General features: G+C 36.1%; 6 protein-coding genes across 6 annotated transcripts in view; 3 read left to right on the top strand and 3 right to left on the bottom strand.

Moving 5' to 3' along the window:
* On the bottom strand, window positions 2554-4011 carry LOC104782657 (protein MIZU-KUSSEI 1-like). Its single transcript, XM_010507650.2, has one exon. The coding sequence runs from the start codon at window positions 3741-3743 to the stop codon at window positions 2844-2846; it is 900 nt and encodes a 299-aa protein (XP_010505952.1). The 5' UTR covers window positions 3744-4011; the 3' UTR covers window positions 2554-2843.
* Window positions 5803-9806, bottom strand: LOC104784344. Its single transcript, XM_019244245.1, has 14 exons — window positions 9741-9806; window positions 9481-9517; window positions 9374-9413; window positions 9039-9138; window positions 8895-8936; window positions 8668-8726; window positions 7487-7538; window positions 7323-7360; window positions 7139-7235; window positions 7021-7050; window positions 6752-6816; window positions 6605-6647; window positions 6447-6526; window positions 5803-6347 (listed from the first exon to the last, which is right to left on the bottom strand). Exons 1-14 carry the CDS (start codon window positions 9804-9806, stop codon window positions 6200-6202), a joined length of 897 nt encoding a protein of 298 aa, XP_019099790.1. The 3' UTR covers window positions 5803-6199.
* LOC104782655 (EGF domain-specific O-linked N-acetylglucosamine transferase-like) lies at window positions 10853-12927 on the bottom strand. Its single transcript, XM_010507647.2, has 3 exons — window positions 12569-12927; window positions 12396-12473; window positions 10853-12243 (listed from the first exon to the last, which is right to left on the bottom strand). Exons 1-3 carry the CDS (start codon window positions 12750-12752, stop codon window positions 11030-11032), a joined length of 1476 nt encoding a protein of 491 aa, XP_010505949.1. The 5' UTR covers window positions 12753-12927; the 3' UTR covers window positions 10853-11029.
* LOC104784343 (probable flavonol synthase 5) lies at window positions 16058-17035 on the top strand. The gene is made up of 2 exons (XM_010509384.1): window positions 16058-16522; window positions 16705-17035. Exons 1-2 carry the CDS (start codon window positions 16107-16109, stop codon window positions 17033-17035), a joined length of 747 nt encoding a protein of 248 aa, XP_010507686.1. The 5' UTR covers window positions 16058-16106.
* LOC104782654 (transcription initiation factor IIB-1) lies at window positions 18170-20488 on the top strand. Its single transcript, XM_010507646.2, has 7 exons — window positions 18170-18710; window positions 19185-19209; window positions 19312-19441; window positions 19542-19672; window positions 19796-19884; window positions 19970-20046; window positions 20147-20488. The coding sequence occupies exons 1-7, from the start codon at window positions 18358-18360 to the stop codon at window positions 20278-20280; spliced, it is 939 nt and encodes a 312-aa protein (XP_010505948.1). The 5' UTR covers window positions 18170-18357; the 3' UTR covers window positions 20281-20488.
* Window positions 20952-24638, top strand: part of LOC104793076 (nuclear pore complex protein NUP93A) — a 6441-nt gene continuing 2754 nt past the window's right edge. Inside the window, exons 1-11 of the mRNA XM_019244244.1 lie at window positions 20952-21125; window positions 21242-21333; window positions 21543-21609; window positions 21865-21924; window positions 22732-22821; window positions 23107-23370; window positions 23590-23685; window positions 23815-23949; window positions 24141-24194; window positions 24286-24369; window positions 24487-24573. Coding sequence (XP_019099789.1) covers window positions 21024-21125; window positions 21242-21333; window positions 21543-21609; window positions 21865-21924; window positions 22732-22821; window positions 23107-23370; window positions 23590-23685; window positions 23815-23949; window positions 24141-24194; window positions 24286-24369; window positions 24487-24573 — 1131 coding nt within the window. The 5' untranslated portion in view covers window positions 20952-21023. The remainder of the gene's footprint in view (window positions 21126-21241; window positions 21334-21542; window positions 21610-21864; window positions 21925-22731; window positions 22822-23106; window positions 23371-23589; window positions 23686-23814; window positions 23950-24140; window positions 24195-24285; window positions 24370-24486; window positions 24574-24638) is intronic.

Here is a 24638-nt window from a genome sequence, read left to right as displayed (position 1 = left end):
TTCACAATTGTTGTGGAAATTTTTCTCTCTTTTCTAATGGGAAAACCTTTACTTTATCATATACATTTTTGTCTCTATATAGCTATGACGCATGTATGTACGTATAGCGGTATAGGTTACATGTCTTCGTAATCAATAATCTTTTTCTTTTGGCATACGCAATCTGAATAATCAACTATGTATTTTACTATTTCATATGTATATGCATGCTTATGTATACGTAGCCCCCTGTCCACTAATATTATCGATTTTATAATAAAAAGTTCTTGAGATTTAGAGGGAATTACTAGAATTACTAGCTATTTTGGAAGGGTAAGTCAATTCTGATTTTTATAACAGATCATCATATACAATCTAAAAATAAGAGATTCATTCACAAAATTTTGATCATTTTTGTAAACCAACAAAAAAGTAAANAAGAAAATGTTAGATTTGAGAAATATATTTTTCGAATATACATTAGTTTTTTCCGCAAGTCATTTTATATTACAACCAAAGAAAAGTGGAGGAAGAGATACATCCGTTATGTATAAGAAAAATAGGGAGAGAGGATCGATCGGACCATTGAAACTTATGAAGGCAGAAAAAGTGTACACGATCGATGCAGATTAGATTTGCCCGGAGAAAAGCGTCAATATTAAAATGGTTAAGGCAAGGCATGTGTTCATGATGTGTTGTTGTATTGTAATGCTAATCAGGTATATGCATGCAAAGCTTATTCAATAATGCAACACCTTATTAATTATTTGTATATACGAAAAAAAATATTTTTTAGCACTAGCTATAGCTAGCCACATCTCTTACGATAATTTTGCCGTCCGTTACCAAATTTAACTATTTAAGTACGAGTTAGTGATAAGTTTTTTTAAAGTATGTCAAACAGTTACTTAATGATGTTGATTATTTTTAATTATTTTTGTTAATTCAGAAAGCTAGCACATGCATTTCCTTCACAATTGTTGTGGAAATTTTTCTCTCTTTTCTAATGGGAAAACCTTTACTTTATCATATACATTTTTGTCTCTATATAGCTATGACGCATGTATGTACGTATAGCGGTATAGGTTACATGTCTTCGTAATCAATAATCTTTTTCTTTTGGCATACGCAATCTGAATAATCAACTATGTATTTTACTATTTCATATGTATATGCATGCTTATGTATACGTAGCCCCCTGTCCACTAATATTATCGATTTTATAATAAAAAGTTCTTGAGATTTAGAGGGAATTACTAGAATTACTAGCTATTTTGGAAGGGTAAGTCAATTCTGATTTTTATAACAGATCATCATATACAATCTAAAAATAAGAGATTCATTCACAAAATTTTGATCATTTTTGTAAACCAACAAAAAAGTAAAAATAATTTAACCTGTTTTCTTATATATGCGGTTGGTTCAACCCGGTTAAAAGAACAATGTTACACTGTTATTATATCCACGTTTGAATCTTGGATAGATAAAAGTATTTGTGATTGTGAATACGCCAAAATTAATACTATCTCAAACTTAAAAGAGAATAGATCAAAAGTTTGGAAATCCATGATTAACAGAAGAAACCACGATTAATCACCAATAAACTAATTATCTTGTGTAGTCTTAACTTTTGAATAATTCACTTTAACCGCAACAAAAATACACACACAAAATTAGGAAACTGAATAGACTCACAAATTAACCTTGAGATGCATGAAAAAGGTGTGGTCCAAAAATGCAGGGAAAGTTCCTAAAAGGGAATTTTTGGCTTTGCGGCTTTGATGAGTTTTTTCAGACTATGTCCACTAAAAGGCAAGGCCTGTGGGTTTTTACGCTCTTTCCCACCCACTTTTTTTTCTCACGATCATCCACCTCTGCATTTTCCATTTCTTTATATTTCTCCTCATCTTTTAAAATTTGACCAGAGTTTCATTTGTCAGGCGTTTTCAATCCTTCTTTTATTACTTCCACTTTAGATCAAAGTATTGGCAAAAACTGATAATTATAACTTCTTATGTTTCTACACATTAAATTCCTTTTCCATCTGATAATTTCTCTTAAATATTATTCATATACATTTGATTCGTTAAAAGATACTCCCTCTGTTTTATAATATAGGATGTTTTAGAGTCGTGTTTATAATTAGTTAAACTTTTTTAAAGTGGTTATATCTTAATATGCGTGCTTTCATTCAAAACATCTTATATTTTGAAACGGAAGAGTACTTAACTACCTATATTCTATACTTATTATGTTACAAGTGTAACTCGTCAATTTGATGGTATCATATGCTAAACTATAAACGGTGTTTGGTTATGAATTGATTGTTACAACTCAAAAGCAGTCCCACTTTCTAGATAATTTATTGTTTAGTTGTTAAACAAAATTGCTGCATAATATAAAATACTAAAATAATCTAAAAGTCGCATAAAAACTTGAAAACATCCTATATTATATGAAACAAAAAACTTTTCTAAAACATCTTATATTTTGATTGAATTGTAGGGAGTACTAAAAATTTATAGTATAGACAATAAGAATCTTAAATTGGCATTAATCATGACGGACCATGTGGGGATCTTCATGCCTTGCATATAAGCAACCACAAACTAATAATCACATCCTTATAATACAAAAATTAAAAAGTACCACATACCATATAAAATAATTAGAAGAAAAAAACTATGATACCCTCTCGTAGGGCCTCTCTCTTCCTTTTATATAGTTTTATATCACTATCGATTACATATATTTCATGACACAACATTGCATTCACTCACTATATAATAATACGTCACTTAAAGACATTTTCAATTTTTTTTAAAAAGTCAACAAATTATTTTTAAGAAGACATTTTCGTATTATTATATTCTAAGAAGAAAAATACTGAGTTCTGGACCTCCGTTTTTGTCCGGGTTCATCATGTAGAACGCCTCCGAGTCACGGCTCCCCACGACTCTTTCAAACCTGCCTCTCATATACAACAACTCCCCAAGATCCGTTCCACTTCCAACACCGGACACGTCATCAATACTCTTCGCCGTGGGAATCACTCCTGCTCCAACTGTTACCCTAGAGACCGTGTTCAGCACGCGCCAATCCGAATCAGTACACGCGCCACCACGGGACACCGCGTATCCACACTTCCTCCCGTTGCAATACATCGTCCATTTGGGCTCTTGGAAAAGCTTTGTCCCCGGTCGATGACGCTTCTCGCACTCCAGAGCGATCCTGACGAGTCCAGACGACATCTCTTTCACGAGAGTCGCCGTTGACATGGCCAGGTCAAGAAGCAAGACCGGGTCAGACCTCGGATCGTACTGGACGGAAAACGTGACATGGCCTCTTCTATGTCCATACAGAGTCCCGGTGACTCTTCTCCCGAGAGAAGAGGATCCACCGGTTACGAGTGAGATGAGTTGGTTAGAAACGCCGGAAGAAGAAGACGGCGGAGAAGGAAGAGAGAGGAATTTGCAAGCAGGGATGTTAATGACGTTGATGAGAGAACGCAAGAACGAAGAAAGCTTCAACTGGAGTTTCCCGATATTCCTAGAGGATGACGAGGAGGAAGAAGAGGAAAGGGAGACGGAAGAGCATCTCCGGCAAGGGACGAGGAAGAGTTCGTGTTCAGGGATGGTTGGTATCAAAGAGGAAGAGGACGGTGAACGTCCGTGTAAACCACGCGCCGGAGAAGTTGCGGGATTGATCTTTCTTGTGTCGCAGCTGAAGCTTCTCTGAAGAGCGAGTTCTTGGTACTGCACCATTCTTATGTCTCGATAAATCGATCCACTTAATAATTAAGAGGGATGTTATATTTTGGTAAGTGTGTCGAGATATTTGAGGAAGGAGTAATGAAGAAAGCGGCCGACCAAAGTGATGATGAGTGTTCAAAGAGGTGTGGCCGATTTGTGTGTGTATTTATATACACATTTTACATGAATATTTTTTTTAAAGCATATAGATGTGCGATTATGTTATTTATTGCCTATCATTTGAGAGGTCCCAATAAAATTAAAAATGTATTGTTAGTTTAACGTACATTATTAGAGAACACAGAGTTAGTTTGACAATATCAGTACTAGTAATAAAAGAATATTACTACTAGCTAGTTTTTACCAATACACATCGATTGGCATGTGTATCGAAATTATCTATTTTTCTAATGTGTTATATTTGTAGTTGTTGACAAATAACATATATACGATATGTAAATGTTTAGGTTTTTTTTTTCTTTAAGTAAAAATATGATAAGACGACTACGACTATGTCTTCTTTGTCTTAAAAAATTGTTTACTTTCATTATCATCAAAACCTCGCCTCCATCCTCTTATCTCAACCGTCCATTAGGGTAGGTCCACGATGGACCCGGCTAACGACAAATTGTAAATTTTGATTTTATTTTTTGGAATTTGATTTTACGTTTGACGCTCTCNTTTTTTTTTTTTTTTCTGGAATTTTAATATGTTGACATTCGGATTTGGCAAGGGACAACGCAACTGGAGTCGTTGAACATTCGTTGGCTTTAAACGGTGTGTCGTAGAGATTTCCATATTGTCCCGGTGTGACGTGGTTCATAAATGCAAGAAAACGATTGTTGCCTAAAGTAATTGGGATAACATTGTTTTTTAACAATATCACTTCTTTATGGTAATGGTAAACTAACACCACAAAGAAACACATGTGTCAAAAGTTTAGGCAAGTAATGACATTAGCAAATGTTAGGCAACATGCATGTGTCTAATGTTACCGATATGCATAATCCATGCAGCTTAAAGTTGTTTTCCTGCAGGTTAAATTTTAAACTGTATATAACATAATATATGTAGTTAAGTTAATTAAGTGCGCGCGTGATTATACTTTGATAGTATATGTTTGTGGATGGAAATCAAGGCTAGTGATATGTGCGTATATAGACACCTAACTATACCCCTCGTATCACAAGATAGTTGTTATTTCAAATATATTATAGTATACCTTGAATATATTGATAACATTTTTTTGGTAAATTTCTGTGTTTAATTTCTCTAATGAAATTTTGAACTCTCGTAAAAGAATATGAACATGATAAATTCGTGTTATGGGGATACGTTTCAAATAAACAGACAACATACATATCCATGTTTACAAAAAAATTGGACAGTACTAGCTACTACTACTGTGATGATGATAATGAAATTTAAAAGCACGTTAATATATACATCAATATCTCCCCAGGTACACTGGAATCTATGTTTATCAATAAGAATAATAAAAGAATATCGAGAAAAAGAAGGTATCATACATGAAAAGTGTATGTGTCCGATTGTTAAGCAACTAGCCAACCACAAAATTTTAAGAACAATAATATATGTTCGTAAAAATATATGTACGCATGTTTCCTGTTTCGTTGTTGGTTTTTTAATAGAAGCATGTTTGTTTTGTTTATACGTTTAAAGATTAAGTGCGAGGCCACAAAGTACCCATAAATACGCACGTATCACCATAACCATCCTAATTAAGCTACAAGTATTATGGTTGAGGCAGATTAGAAAAGACAAAATTGTAAAGAGAGATTAACTAGGATAATATCTGGGCGGTTCCAAACATGAGAATATATCGTTCCTCGTTCATGATGTAAGATGGTGTTTACCTAACTATACGTAACAAACCGCAAACTATCTCATGACACATGTGGTTTCTTTGATCGACTCGTTTGACACGTCGTTTTACTTCTACTTTTATAAGTTTTTGAACCTATTTCATTTGAGATGGAAGAAAATAAACGAAAAGTAGAAAGTCTAATGACAAAAGATTTTAAACATGAATTTTATCTATCTACGAATACTAGTGTATGATGTGTATCTATCATTGTTTATTGTATATTTTGAGTAACGAATTCCTCTCTTCTAGAACCACGCAACGTGTTGTGCCAAAGAAGCCATTTAAAGTACTCCACCATCACTTTTGCTCATTGTCTAGGAATCTACTTAAGGTAGGTCTCTGGCATGCTCTTGCGGTGATAACAATTATGGATCCTTCTGAGCTTCCTTGAAACGAGAAGAAGTCTAAATTGCAAGGAAGTGTCAGCATCCTTGCCATTGTCCAATGAACATCTCTCGGGCTCAGCTAACCTAGAGACTGACTCCTTGTTGGTGAGGCAAACATGCTAAGAAAATGTGTGAATAGAAAAAGCGATTCGGATATACTAGCTACTAAAAACTTATAATATACATTGATAACTTTATACCTCTCCTCGCTGCCTTGCCCTTTGTTCTACTCTTGGTCCAAACGTTTGGTCATTCAAAGCTTTCAAAGCTCCTAATATCTGACTGTGAAGTAAGGTCAGGTCTAAGGATGTCATACCCTCGAGCTCTCTACCATTCATTCTCCTGTGAGATGAAAAAAAAAACCACAATTAAATGGGGACAACAAAAGAAAACAGAGACTTTTGCAGAGCAAGAAGAGGGAAATGGTAACTAAGTTATTACTCGTTAAAAAGCCATAATCTCTCGAACTCGCTCTGCAAGGGTTCAGAGATTCGTCTCTCAAATTCCCTCTTCATGTTCAGCTGCAAGAAGAAGAGCATTTTTAAAGACTCAAACTGAGACAAGAAAAGTGATAGGAACATCAGAGAATATACACGCACCAGTGGTGCTAGACCATTTGGTTTCTTCTGTCTTTCTACCAACCTGTATTAGATATCCATATATGCAGAACAAGTCAGCCTTCATTTTTACACAATTGGTTGGTTTAATGAACAAAAAGCAAATCATTTCTTTAGCAGAGAGATTACCTGCTGGTAGGGGGAACCAAAACACCTCTTCTCGTACCATTAGCCTCATGCTCTGCTTCCTTCTTCTGCAAAATCGTAGGGTTTTTGATATATGTCAAAATGAGAAAGCTTATAACCGTCAACAAGGAACTTTAAGAAGGAAAAAAAAAGATGTGAGAGATTTTAAATTGGAAAGGGTAAACCGGAGGCTCCTCAAAGATTCACAAACATAGTTTTGATACAAGGCAATTAAAAGAGAAGACAGCAAAATAATGAAATAGAATCTTTACCCTTTCATCTTCTTCCAGCTTTATCTTCTCCTGCAATAGCCAATAGTTAAAAAAACAAAAAAAGATTCTTGAGAGTTACGGCATCTTCAATAAAAGGAGAGCAAGTAAAGTATTTCACCTTTTGGTCCAGGACAATGCGCCGAACATCGTTAAGGTGACTTTCAAGAGCTAGCAGCTCGGCGAAACTGACACCATCGTCCCTACCAGTCATTCTCCTGGAATTGTGAAAGAATAAAACAGATGAACCAAAAGGGATAAATGAACAAGAAGGTTGGGAAACGCAGGCAGGCAGGCAGGCATACTTGATCAAAAACCGTAATCTCTCGACTTCTTCCCGCAGCTGCAAGAAAGAGAACATTGAAGGTAAGCAAGAACATAGGTATAAAATACAAAGATAGATAGAAATTCATTTGATGATAATAGTTGAAAACAGGACAGGAGAAAGTAAGTACATATATATACATACCCCTGCTTCATTATCTTGCTCCTGCAGCTTATCTTCAGAACTGCATCCATATCTGGAAAAGGTTCAAGGCTTTAGGTTTAAGTATATTCAATGATTCAATCATATCCTCCAACTAACCCGAGTAAATAGCTAATCAAGAAACCTAAGAAGCAGATGAGATTCACCTTCAATGTCAAAGCACTTGTCTTTACCCATCCACTAGTTTATAGAGATGTGACTGCGAATGAGACACATTGATGTTACTTATCTTTCCCTTCTTTTCTTTTCTCTTGTCTATATTGATTGATTTTGGTATTTTTAGAATATTTTTCCAAAACTGCTCTTCTTGGGTGTTTGTTTTGTTGAACCATCGATTCAAGACTAGACCAAATGTTTTACTTTGGTCAAACTGTAATGACATTATGGATTCAGAATATTAAATTATTCTTATATGCAAACCAAAATGCAAACATGTCATTCATATCACTGTACATGAGTCTTGCATAGCATTGCAAATTGTTCCATTCTTGATCATCTTTGATGCTCAGTCAGACCTCGAAGTCCTTGGTGTAGCTGATCTAGAAGTAAGTAATGCTCAATGAGTGTCATACCTGTCAGCTCTCTACCATTCATTCTCCTGTGAGGAGGATTCAAAAAAAACCCGATAAGAACCAAAGTGTTAAAAAAAACATTATTATTATGCAGAGCAATAAGAGTGTAAAATGTCATTCCTCCTTCAACAGCCATAATCTCTCGAATTCGCTGTGCATGGATTCAGCTTTTCGTCTCTCGTATTCTATCTGACTTCGAGACTGCAATAACAGAAGCAATGAGAGGCAAAAAAAGAAGTGACATGACCGCAAGTGAATATACATATATTATATAGACAGGTACCAGTGGTGGTGGTGCTGCTTCATCATCTTGTTTCTCTTGTCTCTCTCTAGATCTGTTATATATACCCAGAACAAGTCAGGCTTTACCTTTGCACAATTGGTCCAATGAATAAAAAAGAAAGACAATGTTTTTCTGCACCAACTTGGAACCTAAGTGATCTCTACCGAAAGGATCGGATTCAGCAATAAAACAACTGATTCCATATCTACTTTTTTACCCCAAGTACTGATTCAACAAAAGAAACCTAAACCTTTGGACAAACCCAACCAAGAAAAAAAAAAAATCCTTTTTAGCAACAACAAGATTACCTGCAAGGAACCAAAACCCTTCTCCTCGTACCTTCATTCTCATCCCCTGCTTCCTTCTTCTGCAAAAAATGAAAGAAGAATACTGCAAGATCAAACATGGTGGATCTATAAGGAAAAAAGAAGAAAACAAAGAAGACGCAATATCAGCATTGCCTTCTTCCACATCAATTCAAAACTTCACAAACAAATCTTGTTTTGTTAGGTAATGTACTGTTTAAAAGCTTTACCTGTTGGCGCAGCCTTTCTGCCTTTTCGAGCCTTATTTTGTCCTGTAATAAATTCAAACAAGATGTTTAAAACTACATTTTCATTAATAGGAGAAAGAAGTCGTCTCATCAGTTTCCTGCCTATAAATTTGTGTATTAAACAACCTTTTGGTTGGTCACAATGAGCATGACTTCGTTTAGATGGTTTCTAAGTACTAGCAGCTCCTCGAAACTCAAACCGTCGAGATCCTTACCAGTCATTCTCCTGGGAATATAAACGACAGCTCATATGAACAGCAGTGGAAAGAAAGAAATAGACAAACGTGAGAATAAGAAACGGGAAAATGTTAAATGAGTTATATATACCTGGTCAAAAGCCTTAAATCTCTTGAGTTCCCTCTCCATAGACTAGGCAAGTGGTGTAAGAACCAATCAAAACAGAGAGAAAGATAAAAAAAGTTCATGACTTGACAAGAGTTGCGGATATTTTGTGTACATACCAGTGCTTCATGTTCTTGTTTGTGTGGCCTTTGTTCGTATCTGGAAAGAGATTGCAAACCCAGAAGAAGTCAGGGTTTAGGTTTTAAACGGTTGGTTTGATGATTACAAGCATAGTACTTATGTTGAAGAGTAGAATCATGAACCTAAACAGACCAAAACTTAGAACCTAGAGCTATAGGGATCCCTATAGTAATAGGCTAATAGCTAACCAATCAAAAGAAACTCCAGGATCAGATTTTGCGATGGCTAGGGTTCCATATCAATAACCTAAGAGCTAGTTCAACAATTACCTAAACACTAGAAAACAGAACACTTATTCGTCAAACTAAACCCAGAAACTCCGCAGAAATGGCAGAGCACTCTAACCTTCCTGGGCAACTCTTTTGGCCTCCTCTTCAGCTTCAGCTTCATCTTAACCCTCTCTCTCCCCATATCTCTGTGTAATCCGGATCAAACTAAACCCAGAAACCCCAAAAGAAAAGAGTTTTAACTTTTAAGGAAAAGGCTGAGATAGGGGCGGCGATTGAGTTTATTTATTAATATATATATATATATTAGTATCTTTTTGTGCTTAAAAGTTTCCTAATAATTAATTAAGAAGAAATTGATTTATTATCTTAACGAATAACGATAAAAAATTCAGAGAAAACAAAATATGTAAATTAGACGCAGGATTATATTGAATTATATGTTTTTACTACAGAAAGAAATAGGTTCAAGTCATAGTATTATTACAAGAGCTCGAGCTCAGAATCCACTAACTAAACTAAAGGCATAATTTTAAATTTCGACCCACGAACACAACTGACTAGTTAAAAAAGCAGTAAAACAGATCACATCTGCTCAGGTTCCTGTCGCGCTGCAATCACTCTATTCAGATGATTCTGAAGATTCTGAAGCACCCTCTCCCAGGCCACCAATTCTTCATCACTCATTTGCCTGAGATTTGCATTCACTGCAGCCATACTCTCAAGAAGCCTTTCCACAGCTATCGTTGCCTCCTTCCCAGATGCAACCATACTACCAAAAAATATATAAAAAATTCACAGCCCTAAAAAGGTTAGAAAAACGAAAAAATAGATCAATTTTATAGGGTTTGAAATCGAAATTTTTATCTTGTTACCTCCTTGGCACGCACATGCTCTCAGTTGTTTGGATTGAAATCGGAAACTAGTAGGGTTCAGACAGAGTGAGAGAGACACGGAGGAGCTCTAAACGAGAGAGTGGAGTATTTTTTTTGTTCATCATTACTGGGCCGCTCGGCCTCTCTATCTTGGGCTTCAGATTTTGCGATGGCTTCCATAAATCACCTAAACCTTAGAAAACAGAACACTTGTTCGTCAAAATTGTACTCATAAATTTCCCACTGCAAATACTGTATTTTTTATAGTCATTATTTTATTTATCTAGGTAAAAAAGAAACAAAGCGTACAAAATCTATTATTTCGGAGCTTCAAAATTTTATAAAAATAAATTGATTTTGTTTTTTGGTCAAATGTATTGATTTATTTACCGTATTATCTTAACGTGGTCAAACATATTGATTTAATTACCGTATTATCTTAATGAAAAAATGAATTTAATTGTCATTCAAACTTTACAAAAAAATCAAAATGAAACACTTCCTTCTGTTTCTTCTTCTCTATAATATCTCTCTATGTAACAAGTAAACGAGGAACTTCATCTCTAAATCTCCTTCTGATGGTGAAATCATATGAACGAGTTAACGTTTCTCTAAATCTTCTCAAGTCAAGCTTCACGTTCTGTCCTTGTAGATATATTTTCTTAGTATATTCCCATCCTTTCTCGTTGAGACTATCCGGATCTCGGATTATAGGATCATCTTTACCATATTCTTCATATAAAGAGCTCTCTCTCGGGGCAATCTTGTAACCAATGTACTTCAATCCTAGCTTCTTCGCCGGTTCTCCGTAATATGTCTCTGCTGCCCAATCCATCCCTAACGGGATGATCTGAATGAAGACTGTTTTCGGTTTCAAGAATAGGAAATGAGTCATTGCTGCTCCATGCACACCGATCATTACATCGCTCGTATTCATCGAACGATAAATCTTAGCCATTTCCGTTGTTTTTTGTGGTCTTAGAACCTCGACATTGAACCCGATTTCTTCTGCTAGCTCCACGAGAAGTTTCTCGTTAAGTATCGCCCTAGATGATCCGTTTCTTGATAGAATCACCAGTTTTGGCTTCTTCTTGAAATCGAGTGCGGTCACGTTGGCCTCTGTTTCCTCCTGGATCAAGCTTTGGATACGATGAGTATATCCCCGATCCAAAACGTTTCTGAAGTCAACAATGGTTTGATTCCCATTGACCAGTGAAGAATTCACAGTTAACTCGTCGTGAATACGCAATCCAACGGTAGCTTCCTTGAAACAATGAGTTCTCGCATCTCCACTGAAATCAACCAGTGGATAATCCGAGAGCTGCGAAACGATATCTCCGTACTTCATCTCCCACCAATCATGATACTCGACGATCACAAACACAACTTTTTTCTTGTAATGCTGCGAAGTTATAAACAAAGGGATGATCCCGTCGTTAAACTCGTGGTATACGTTTCCGGTGTATCCACCAGTGGAGAAGAACACAGCAGGAACGTCGTGGTACACATCGCATATACTATCTGAAGATTTGTTCGAATCTTTGGTGATGAGGTTGAGTTCTTGAACTGTGTCCATCACACTAGTCTCCCATTTTCTCGTGTAAGGTTTGATCTTTTCCGGTTTTGTGTTGTTCTTGGTGGAGGCGGTGAAGAGGAAGACTGAGGAAGAAGCAGAGTTTGTTCGGACATCACCTTTCATAACACATATATCAGATCTCAAACCGGTTCTGTCACAACAAATGGTTCCTGCGTACAAACAGAAAAAACAATAAGTTTTACACAAACTCTGTTTCTAATATTAAGATGAGCACATCAAAACTCTGTTTTTTTTTTCAGGGTTTGGTAAAAGAATGAATTAGGATAAGATATTTCAAAAAGAAAGCAAGAAAAAGACTAACCATTGGAGATTTCTGAGCACAGAGGAGTAGTGAATGGCTCGTTAGAACTAAGACCTTCGATTTCTCTGCGAAACGAATCTGGAGAAGAGTAAAAAACAGAGAGATAAGTAATAAATCAAATAGAAAAATCAAGAAAAGTGTGAGGTTGTGTGCGAGAGAGATATAGTAAGTACCTAGGAGGGAGAGAGTGGAGAAGCCGAAGAGGTAGTAAGGAGACAAGACGAAACAGCAAGAGAGAAGAGAAAAAACGAGAAGACAACGAAACTTTTGTTTAGCTCTCTTGGAGTAGCAGCAACTGCTTCCACCACTTTCCTCTTTTCTTCCATGGTGGATGATTAATCTCTGGTACTGCACCATCTTCTATGTTGATGAAGGGTTTGGTCTGATCGATCTTGGTGATTGGGGTTACGTTTCAAGCACAAAAATAGAGATTAGTTTTTCACTTTTCTTGGGGACGAAGCAGAGAGAAAGAAAGAGAGATAAGATGAGTGACTCTGAGGATACAAAGAGACTTTTTAATACATACGCATACATACACAGACTATATATGGAACCGAGTGAAACAATGATGAAAGGTAGCATCTCGATTAGATTCCATTTTTTAATTAATATTTGGGGTTTAGTGGACTTTCCTCTCGTTTCGGGTAAGAACACGGAAACAACAGAGAGGAGACGGCTGTCAACTCAAGGGTTTGGTCAAAAGTCAAAGCGAGTTTAACTAGTAAACGGCGTAGCATTTGGTTTCGTGGGCCTAAAACGGCGTGAAGTTTTAAAAAGGTTCATATGTTCTCTTTTTTTGGTGGTGCATGTGCATGACGCAGAACAACCGCTTTGACAACGGATTTCGCATAATATGATTATGACTTATGAGCTAGCTATTCGCTTTGCTCTATACCAATTTTATTTACCAAATGCAACGAATTTTGTATATTTATCAATTATTTATTCATAAATATTGCAACATTATTAAAATGAATATTTAACTTAGATTACAATGAGATCTCATCCCTTCCAAGTTCCAAAGATTTACACAAAATTCAGACGATAGATTAATTGTTAGATTTGTATTTCTCTTCTTCTGCTCCAATTTACTGTCAGAAACTGTCGGATAATTACTTTTTTGAATGGTGCATGGGTTGGAAATATAATGACTTGTTATCTTATATTTTGATTGATAACACTGTCAATGGTGGAATCTTGAATTACGTCCGAGTGAAATAAAATTAGAAATGTGGTATAACTTTTAGAACTACAATTTATCATCTTTACAACGACTATTTGATAAATTTTGTTTATTCTTCCCGCGTTGGCACATGACCGCCACCATTATTGAGCCGACCCCAACTATTTGTAGACCAAATAATTAGTTTGGTAAACTTGTCTAGATTAATAAAAACCAAGGATACATATATAATATTCTTTTGAAAATTAAGAAAAACAAAATAATGATCTAGTTGGATGATCCTTAAATGAAAAGATTCACAATGTGACTTTGCAGCATAAATATCATGAACATTTAAAATAAATTATAATTTTTTAGGTTTTTTTTTTTAGTTTTAAATGGAGAGATCGAATCTTGACGTGTTCAAAGTTTAATCCCCGCCAAAAACTTGCTCACAAAACGAATCTGCCTTTGGAAGCAAAACCTTTATATATCACCGTTTCACTTTATTTTCCATTAAATCAAACCAGATTTGATAGAATTGAATCCTAAGGCTGGATCCTTCGAAGAATTTACAACCTTTATTTAATAAAACAGGGGTTCTATATAGATTTGATAGAATAAGTAACTTTTTGTTTTGTTTCGATAATCCCATGTGTAATGTGTTTGTTCTTGATTATGGTTTCTTAAGAGAAAATTTTCTAGCATGTATATTGTTTTCTCTAATTGCAATTGCATATGTTTCTTGACATAATGACATATATTATTGTTTTTTGGACATGGTAATGTTATATCGCGGCAGCACTTGTTATATATATAAACGATATCCAATGCTGCCCACACAACACGATCGATATGTATATACCTTTTCAACAATATATAATTCTAGACATGTATCATCGAATTGCTTTTAATCCACTACAGAAATTAAATGTAGCGAAGACCAAAGTCCAAAACATTGCGATTTGGAACTCTTGACTCTTGTAATGTATTCATACCCATGTATCATCGCATCATATTTATATCTACAAAATCAATGGTATGCAAAGTCCAAACAATTTAGACATATATAGTCTTGCACCAGGCAAATCCATCACCTGTTCTAAAGCAGTATATACTAAAAAAACATATATATTGAATCTCGCTGATCTGACTCTGAATTGTGATTATAATCATATTATATAGCTAACGTAGTAATTGTTTCTCTCCGGTGGTTTTGTGTTAAAAGCCTTTTTTATCTTACACTATACAGAGTGCAAAGATTTTTTGTCCAATTACTATCCAAACACATAGTAATAATGTAACATATCATTTTTTTCAGATTTACTTCTGTTTTATTTTTCTCTCGTTTAAGTCACATCCCTACGTACTTCGCTACTTAAGCTAACCTTTTCGCAATCACCAAATAAACCCTATAAGTTTTGTGAATGGTGGCGCATATTACCTTTTTACTCCGGAAGGATACAAGTCCATCTTCTTGTCGTAGATTGTTTACCTAGCTTGTTGTTATGCACTTATGCCCAGATGTCTCAATTTTTGGTAAATGGAAATCATCGGAGATAGAAAAATGATAGTATGATACGATGTCAACAATTTTAATAATCTACAAGACTACAATGCAATATTTTTATTTTGGTCACTGATGGAATATTAAAATTGCTGCAGACTTCACAAAAGTATCTATATAATATGGCAATGTACAACTAATAAAAATAAAATCTGTGACATTTAGTATTTAGGTTAGGTCTGGACATAAAAACCGTATCCAAATACCCAATCCAGAACCCGACCCGAAAAACCAGGTTCGGGTTAAGTACGAGTTTGCCTATAAAATCCTATTGGGTTCTATTTTCTAATACCGTAGGTTCGGGTTAGGGTCGGGTAATACCCGGTACCCTTTTGGGTACCCATTAAACCTGAACATATAAACATATTTATAATATTTATCATTATATTAATGCAATTATCCCAAAATTATGATTATAATTTTGAATATTTCATTTAGTTTTATATCTAAATATCAAAAAATAATCAAAAAATCTAAAATATTTTGTCACATAAGTCTAAATTTATTTAAATTTAATTAATTTTAATTATATTTTTTCGGGTATCCAGTAGTTCGGGTACTAATCGGGTTCTAAAATTTGTAACCCAAACCGACATGAACTCGATAGTACCCAAACCGAACCAAACCCATATATCTAAAAATACCCAATGAGTTCTATTTTTCTAAAACCGTTTAGCCGAACCCGAATAGGTAATACCCGAACCCGAACGGGTTATCCGAATGCCCAGCCCTAGTTATTTCAATTATACGATGAACTCAGAGAACAATTAATTATTAGAGTGTGGCAGCGTTTGCCAACAACTAGTTGTCTTTACTTTTGTTGATATTCGTAATTCTAAAATGTTACATCCGAATAATGGTCCCATTTATAATATTAATTGAGATGCTCGTACTTACCCTATTTAAGCCCTTTCTAGCCTTCGCTTATCCTTCTCACACCTACCACTATAAGGAAAACCAACTTGGGCACTAGAGTGAAGCAATGGAGGACGAGAGAAACTACAACACATCTCCTTCGTCTTTCCCATATTTGAGCAAGCAGTTGGCGAGCTCAACTCTCGGAGGAAGCGCCGACGTTCCCGTGGTTGATCTAAACATTTCTGATGAAGAGCTTTTGGTGCGTGAGGTGACGGAAGCGAGCCAAGAATGGGGAGTTTTTCAGGTGGTCAACCACGGAATTCCAACAGAGCTGATGCAGCAGCTGCAAGTGGTTGGTAAGCAGTTTTTCGACCTTCCCGAGGCAGAAAAGAAAGCCGTGGCGAAAGAGGAAGACTTCGAAGGATACAAGAGGAACTATCTAGAAGGCATTGACGCTTGGGACGAACATCTGTTTCACAGACTCTCCCCACCCTCAATCATCAACTATAAATATTGGCTGAAGAATCCTCCCCAATACAGGTAACGTACGCTTTCCTAATAAAATAGTAATATGAGTTAGAATTTTCAAAACCAATTGGCAACATAATAAGTAGATGACTCCATTTTTTTTTTTTTTTGTTAAACTTCGCTTCCTTAAGAAATTGTCAAATTCAAAAGTTGGATCTTCGTTGATATTTGGGACGTGGCGATTATATATACAGGGAGGTGAATGAGGAGTACACAAGGCATATGAAGAAGCTAGCTGAAAAAATTCTTGGTTGGTTATCAGAGGGACTAGGGTTACCAGCCGTGGCGTTGACGCAAAGTTTAGGTGGCGAAACGGCAGAGTATTTGATTAGGATCAATTACTATCCGCCGTCTCCAAAATCGGAATTAGCCTTAGGAGGCCCGGCGCACACTGATATAGGGGCACTCGCACTCCTCGTCCCTAATGAGGTTCCTGGACTTCAAGTATTCAAGGACGAACAATGGTTGTACGTTGAGTATATTAACTCAGCTGTGGTTGTTTTCATCGGCGATCAGCTGAGTTAATAACATTTGATAGGATTATCATTTTGATTTTACTCTGATTTACAAAGCAATATCTTAAATATAAAAGATTATAGTCATAATATAAAAACCTTTTAAAATATGATAAATCCAAAGCATTCATATTCCATTTCAAACAATTAATTTCCGTAAATTTTGTGACAGTGAGACACAGAACCGTGCCTTATGCTTTGCAAAAAAGACATTTGCTTTAAGTCACACCAAAAAAATAAGTAAATACATGCCACATTTTTATTTGTAAATTAGATTGAGCATTTTTTATGTAGTGTTTTAGGAAATTTTTGGAAACAAAACTCAGCATTCACATAAATTTTTTTTTTTTTTTTACTTTACATAAACTATTATATCTTACTCTTTAAAGTTTTTTTAAAAAATAATAATATTTCTTTCTTTTATAACCAAAAAAAATCACTCTTAAAAATAAAATACGTGAAGCATCTTTTACCTTTAGGCTTCTACAGACCTTGGCACGGCAATGGTGAGACACGTACAAAACAAAAAGGGGTGATAGATATATAACGTGTCACCTTCAAAAGTGAATTTATCAGTTTTTTTGTCTCACGTACTAATGTTTAGCTATTTCAGGTATAAAATTACCCAAAAATTTGGTTTATGTATTTTAGTTATGTATTGAACCAAGTTCAAAAGGGTCCATTAGTGTGACCCATGCAAATAATCTCATAAGTCATAATCAGATTGTACATAAGCTCAATGCCAGTTTTATTAAATCTTCCAATATCCAAACAACTACCAAGTTTTTTTTTTAATTTACATATCCAAACACTCCAAAACTCTTCCAACTAAATCCAACACATGCGACCGGTATGACTTCCCTAACAAGTCACTTATTTCTTTTTCCTCTGTCCTCCTAAAACGGACAAGCAAAGCTATATTGTATTACAAATATCAAAAAATAAAAATAAAACAAACGTCAATCGCTGGAGAAAATCAATAAACCGTCCGATTGATTATTAGTAGGTCCCACTAAAACCAACGATTTAGATCAACTCTACACGGTGCACCTCACCGCAGGGAAACATGTCCCTATCTCTTTGTCTATAAATTAGGACACAAACCTACGGTTTCTCTCCTTCTCTCCACAAAGTTGCATCTCGTGTTTTAGTTTCTTTGTCTCCCCCTTTTTTTTTTCTCACTCGCGTAGAAGAAGAAGAAGAAGAGAGAAGAAGAAATCGAAAGGAACCCTTGTAAACCAACCGATTAAGATCTCGATTTTTTTTAGGGTTGTTGATTTTAATTTTAATTTTTTTCTGGGTTAAGAAAAAAATTAGGGTTCTTGTGTAATCATGTCGGATGCGTATTGTACGGATTGTAAGAAGGAGACGGAGTTGGTGTTCGATCACTCAGCGGGAGACACCCTTTGCTCCGAGTGTGGTTTGGTTTTGGAATCTCACTCCATCGATGAGACCTCTGAGTGGCGTACCTTCGCTAATGAGTCTTCCAACAGCGATCCCAACCGTGTCGGTGGTCCAACCAACCCTCTTCTCGCCGATAGTGCTCTCACCACTGTCATCGCCAAGCCCAATGGTTCCTCCGGTGATTTCTTGTCTTCTTCTCTCGGGAGGTGGCAGAACCGTAACTCCAACTCCGATCGTGGTTTGATTCAAGCCTTTAAAACTATCGCCACTATGTCTGAAAGGTAGTCCCATTTCTGATTTTTTCGGTTTATCCCCCTCCCCTTTTGAGATCCCCCTTCTGAGATATTGGATTTGGAACGTTTAGATCACTTGGTTTCTAATGAGATTACATGGTTTATGCAAAGTTGTTTCCGCTTGGAGATTGGTTTTTGTATGAGTTTTCTTTGATTTATATCACGCAGCTTTCGTTATTTGGGGATCTTGTTAACGAATCCACCTCTTGCGTTATTCTTACAAGTTTGAGAAACCACATTGTCAGTTACAGAACAAAAGGAGGTTCCTTTTTAATGTTTCATTGAGAGAGTTTTGTCTTCCCTTGCACTTTTATGTTGTGTTTGTCTGTATTTGAAGAGGTGTTGTTGCTGCTGTTGGTTTAGAGTGTTTGTTTGTGCATTACCCGATTCATGTTTTGCTGTGTATTTACACTATATTGTTCCGTGTGAGAATACTCACTTGTTGATATTTGTTTTTTCCAGGTTGGGACTTGTTGCGACTATCAAGGTAAGCTTGTTCGTCTGTGTATATGTTAGTGGAACGTACTTGTCAATATGTGGTATCGCAGCGTATTCATTGACAGCTTTGTTGACCGTTTGCTATGTGTAGGATCGGGCTAATGAGATATATAAGAGGTTGGAGGATCAAAAGTCAAGCAGGGGAAGAAATCAGGATGCACTTTATGCAGCCTGCCTGTACATTGCCTGTCGACAGGAGGACAAGCCTCGAACTATTAAGGGTACATTTCAAAGATTTCTCATTTGAGTGAGAGTCTGGTTACCTCTTGATATGATATAGCTTTGCCATAAGTCAATCAAACTCCTGTACCTTGTGTATAGAAATATGCGTTATTGCCAATGGGGCAACAAAGAAGGAAATTGGCCGAGCCAAAGACTACATTGTTAAAACATTGGGACTGGAGACTGGCCAGTCTGTGGAACTAGGCACTATTCACGCTGGTGATTTCATGGTAAGTTTGTCTGAACCTGTATAGAATATTCTAGTGTATTCTTTAATTCAAATATGGCACTCTTGATTTTGTTGGCTGCATTGAATTTGTGGTTTCATAGCTCTCTACTTGCTGATATTGCAGAGAAGGTTCTGCTCTAACCTCGGGATGTCCAACCATGCGGTTAAAGCTGCTCAGGAAGCTGTGCAAAAATCTGAGGAATTTGACATAAGGTACATTTCAATTATTTCTCCCCAAATATTCGTGACCAATATGGACATAGCAGAACTGAAATATCTTTATGTGGGATCTTTGCAGGAGGAGCCCTATATCAATAGCGGCAGTGGTCATTTATATCATAACCCAGCTTTCTGATGACAAGAAGACTCTCAAAGGTTTGTTAGTTTTCTTTCTTTTTCTTGGCGCATCTATTCGAGTATAGAGTTGAAATCATCAAAAACCTTTAGACTGATTAAATTACATGGGATGATGCAGACATATCGACAGCGACAGGAGTAGCAGAAGGGACAATAAGGAATTCATACAAAGACTTGTATCCACATCTGTCAAAGATAGCACCAAGCTGGTATGCCAAGGAAGAGGATCTCAAAAACCTCTCAAGTCCTTGAAGATCTTTCTTTTTATTCTTCTATTATGCATGCAATAGAGAGAACCTATCTTATATTAAATCCATATATTGAGGAAGATGCAAAAGCAATTGTCCCTCTCTAGTAGAGAGGCTATTGGTCTTTTTCAAATCGATTTGGAGTCCCTTTTGCTATAAGATTCTTGTAATGCGTTTAAAGAACCATGGAAAAAAAAGAATATTACTATTTTTATGGTAAGAAATATTTTGTTCTCACTCTTAGTTCCATATCGTCGTATAACGGCGAGTAAAGCCACGAATTGTTGAGTCGCCGCCATACAAGTGTATCATTTTACTCATGTTGCCTCTTTAAACGCCAATGCTACGTTTTGACTTGTTAAGCCTCTAGACCAAACAAAGAGCATTCTTTGTGTCGCTTTTAAATTAGAAATTGTCTTATTTCATTGGCTGCTTAACTTAAAAATACAAGCTAAAATAGCTAAACCACAAAAATTTAATCGGTGAAGTTTACAAAGCAAATTGAATAGAAAAAAAAAAAACCCCAGAAATTGAAAGGCAATGGCTCAAAATTCAGTTTACTGGTGTGGGTAAAAAGTAAAATCACACTAGTGGTAAACTGGTAATATATTTCGTCATGAAAGAGTAAAAACATAAAAACAAATTAAAATAAAATTAAAGCGAAAAAGGTTTTAAATCTCGAAAACCCTCTCTCTTTGTCTCTTCTCCGACTGCGTAGTTTAGTTGGAAGCCTCGAATCCAAAATCAATGGCGAACGACCAAGAGATGAGTGGTTGGACTGATCTTCTCCATTCTTCGTCGAAGCTTCTGGAGCAAGCTGCTCCTTCTTCTCAATTTCCTCCTCTTCAGGTTCTTTCCGCTGTTTTTTTTTTCCCTTTCTCCTCCGACCGACTGGTTTCTCCAGAAGTTAAGATGTTTCAACAGTTAAGATTAGGAAGATTGATATGTGTCTGTGTCGCTATCAGAGAAATTTAGATCAGTTGGAAGCATTATCGAAGAAGCTAAAAGCTAAAACCCTAAGGAACGAAGCTCCTTCTCAGTCTATTGCTGCCACTAGGTAAATCCCCTTCACCTTCAGTTTTATATTTTCAATCAGTTGTTGTTTTGTTTTGAATATGTTAAAAGCCGAGTGCTAATTTGGGTGGGAGATTTCAAAACAATTGAAACGTTCCTTCATTGCTCAACTTTTCAAATGGGAGTAGCTAGTGTCTACAACCAAGTGTTGATTCTGTTGTATTTTTTGGTTTTTGTTGTTGGTAAATGCAGACTACTCGCACGGGAGGGAATTAATGCAGAGCAACTAGCTCGTGATCTTAAATCTTTTGAGCTCAAGGTGAATATTTGTCTTATTCTATCTTTCCATCTTAGCTGATTCTGCTTATCATGTGCTTGAAGGATTACTTTGTGTTTTTTGCCTTGAGATAAGAATAAGTAGTTTTGTTTTTTGCAAACGAATTCATCATCTCTTGCTTTCTTGCTTACACATCTGTCAGCTCGCCGTCTGCGTTTCAAATGTGATTAATTTCTTCGGCCATTATGTGATGTTTTTTTTAATTTTTTTTTTTCCGTTTTTAAATACTCTTCAAAGACAACATTTGAGGATGTGTTTCCTGCTGAGGCGACGAGCGTTGAAGAATACCTGCAACAGGTACTTTTGTTTCTCGGATGTTTACTACATATATTATAATATAGATTGATTGTCTTGGTTGGCGATGCATGGCCATTATGATGTGTGTTGTTTATTGTTTTGTTTTAGGTTCATGAAATGGCTATGGTATCAGCTATACAGGAAGCCCAAAAGGATAATGTTCGAAGCTTTAATGACTACTGATAAGCCATACATAGTGTACACAAGGAAGAAGACACGTGCGACTGAAGCGTAGGAGAGGAAGGAGCACGTGACTAAGATTGTATATAAGACTTTACTCTGTTCGTTATTCAGTTTTATGCATTGTTTGGTGATTGTTAGCGACGTATGTGTTGCTCTGGAATCGAGTTATTGATCCGGTGATGTCCCGGAGGCTCATTCCGTTATAAACATTGTATCCTTCAGATAAGAAATAAAGATTACGTATTCATTCTTATCAACTACATGATGAAAGTGCTGGAGGTTTGTATTCTTGCTATCCATATTTCCACTTTAACTTTATTCGTTACTTCTTTTTCCTCCTAGTATTTGGTTTCTTCTCGTTATGCTTTTGCATAGAAAGATTGATAACTCATTACAGAGGCGCATATTTTGTTGTTTCCTACTTAAAAGTTGTCAATTGTACATTTGTACTATGCAATCAATAATCTTTAAAGAGACTTTTCATGGTTATGGATGATTTGCTTAGTGACAAGATATAGNGGTACTTCTGTTTCTCGGATGTTTACTACATATATTATAATATAGATTGATTGTCTTGGCGATGCATGGCCATTATGATGTGTGTTGTTTATTGTTTTGTTTTAGGTTCATGAAATGGCTATGGTATCAGCTATACAGGAAGCCCAAAAGGATAATGTTCGAAGCTTTAATGACTACATGATGAAAGTGCTGGAGGTTTGTATTCTTGCTATCCGTATTTCCACTTTAACTTTATTCGTTACTTCTTTTTCCTCCTAGTATTTGGTTTCTTCTCGTTATGCTTTTGCATAGAAAGATTGATAACTCATTACAGAGGCGCATATTTTGTTGTTTCCTACTTAAAAGTTGTCAATTGTACATTTGTACTATGCAATCAATAATCTTTAAAGAGACTTTTCATGGTTATGGATGATTTGCTTAGTGACAAGATATAGTAGAGGGTTTGGATGCTAAATATTGAATGTGAATTTGACTTGGCAGGAGGATTGGAGAAAAGAAAAACGCGACTTCCTTCAGAGCCTCAGCAGAATATCAATGCTACCTAAAACGAATTTGACTGATACAAGCAGAGAGGTTCATGCTGGTCAACTAGTGCCGGTGGCTTCAAGTCCTCGAGTGTCCTCAACACCAGGCAAAGAACTTGTGGCTCTGGCTAACATACCCATTCATGAGATAAAGGCATACATCTATGGAGAGGTTGTGAAGAAACTTAACACTTCAAGAGAACGAGGCTTGCCATTTAGAGTAAGGATTTCCTATACCTTGACTTAAAACTTAGTACTGGTTCACTTTAGCTGAAAAATATTCATTTTCCTAACTACTTTAAGAAGTCAAGCTAAAATTGTTATACCTTTTTGTTCGGTATGCACTCTACCTCTTATGCAGCAGCCATTAAAACTGGCTACCCTCATATTGATTGTTTGGGTGTGCATTCTACTGATCCCAGTTGTTACTTTTGTATAGCCTGCTATGTGTTTTAAGGACGCTTATGATACTCTTGGTGCTGAGGTAACTCGCGGGAAATCAGTCAACATGCAGAAAATCTGGCAGCTTGTTCAGGTAATCTTTTGACCGGAAACTATATCTTTCAGCCAACCACTCTTTAAGGATATTTGACTGATCGTTATCTTCTGCCTAGCTTTCTAAATTTATACAAATGATTTCTGATTGTTGACAAAAAATTTCCAGGCAATAACAGGTGAAGATTCAGCAGTTCGCCAGGGTGTTTCGAAGAGGATGTCCCTCGCGATAGGTGCAAGACATCATTTACAACGTGGGCATGAGAAATATATAATGGACACAATTCAGAGTCATCCGACACAAGTATTCATTTCTCTCTCGTTTTTTCTTTAGTTGTTTTTGTTTGTGTACGAATATGTCAATGCATATTTTGATTACCATCTTCTTGAAATGGTTGGATGCTGTCTAAAAAGTTCCATGATTTTTCAATCCTATTTCAAGAGTGTTGGTAATCATTCTAACATGTCTCTTGTTTTTTTTTTAATCCTGTCTAGGCTGCTCTTGGTGGATCTGTTGGAAATTTGCAAAGAATTCGTGCATTTCTTCGGGTAAGTCTCCCAGACATAAAAGTGCTTAACACATAGAAAACGTTCATAGGGCTGTTTAGCTTTCTCATTTTTTGTTTACTATACTGTGCAGATTCGTTTGAGAGACTATGGTATTTTAGATTTCGATTCAGCTGATGCTCGTAGGCAGCCTCCTGTTGATACTACTTGGCAACAGGTTTTGGATTATTTCCCTCGTGCTTTGAATTATTAACTTTTTCATAACCATATGATTGAGAAATAGATATTTACATTGCGGACGTGAAATGAGTAATATTTATCTCTCAAACTACAGATATATTTTTGCTTGCGAACTGGGTATTATGAGGAGGCTAGAGAAATCGCTCGCTCAACTCGGTCATCTCAGCAATTTGCACCACTGGTAGGTCTACTTTAGATCTTAGTATATTATACAAAAGTTTTGGAATCAGCTCTTTCGTTACATAT

This window comes from Camelina sativa, chromosome 4 (genome assembly GCF_000633955.1).
Source record: "Camelina sativa cultivar DH55 chromosome 4, Cs, whole genome shotgun sequence".
Classification (NCBI taxonomy): domain Eukaryota; kingdom Viridiplantae; phylum Streptophyta; class Magnoliopsida; order Brassicales; family Brassicaceae; genus Camelina; species Camelina sativa.
The sequence above is the reverse complement of the archived record's forward strand: the minus strand, read 5'-3'. Positions and strand labels throughout refer to the sequence as shown.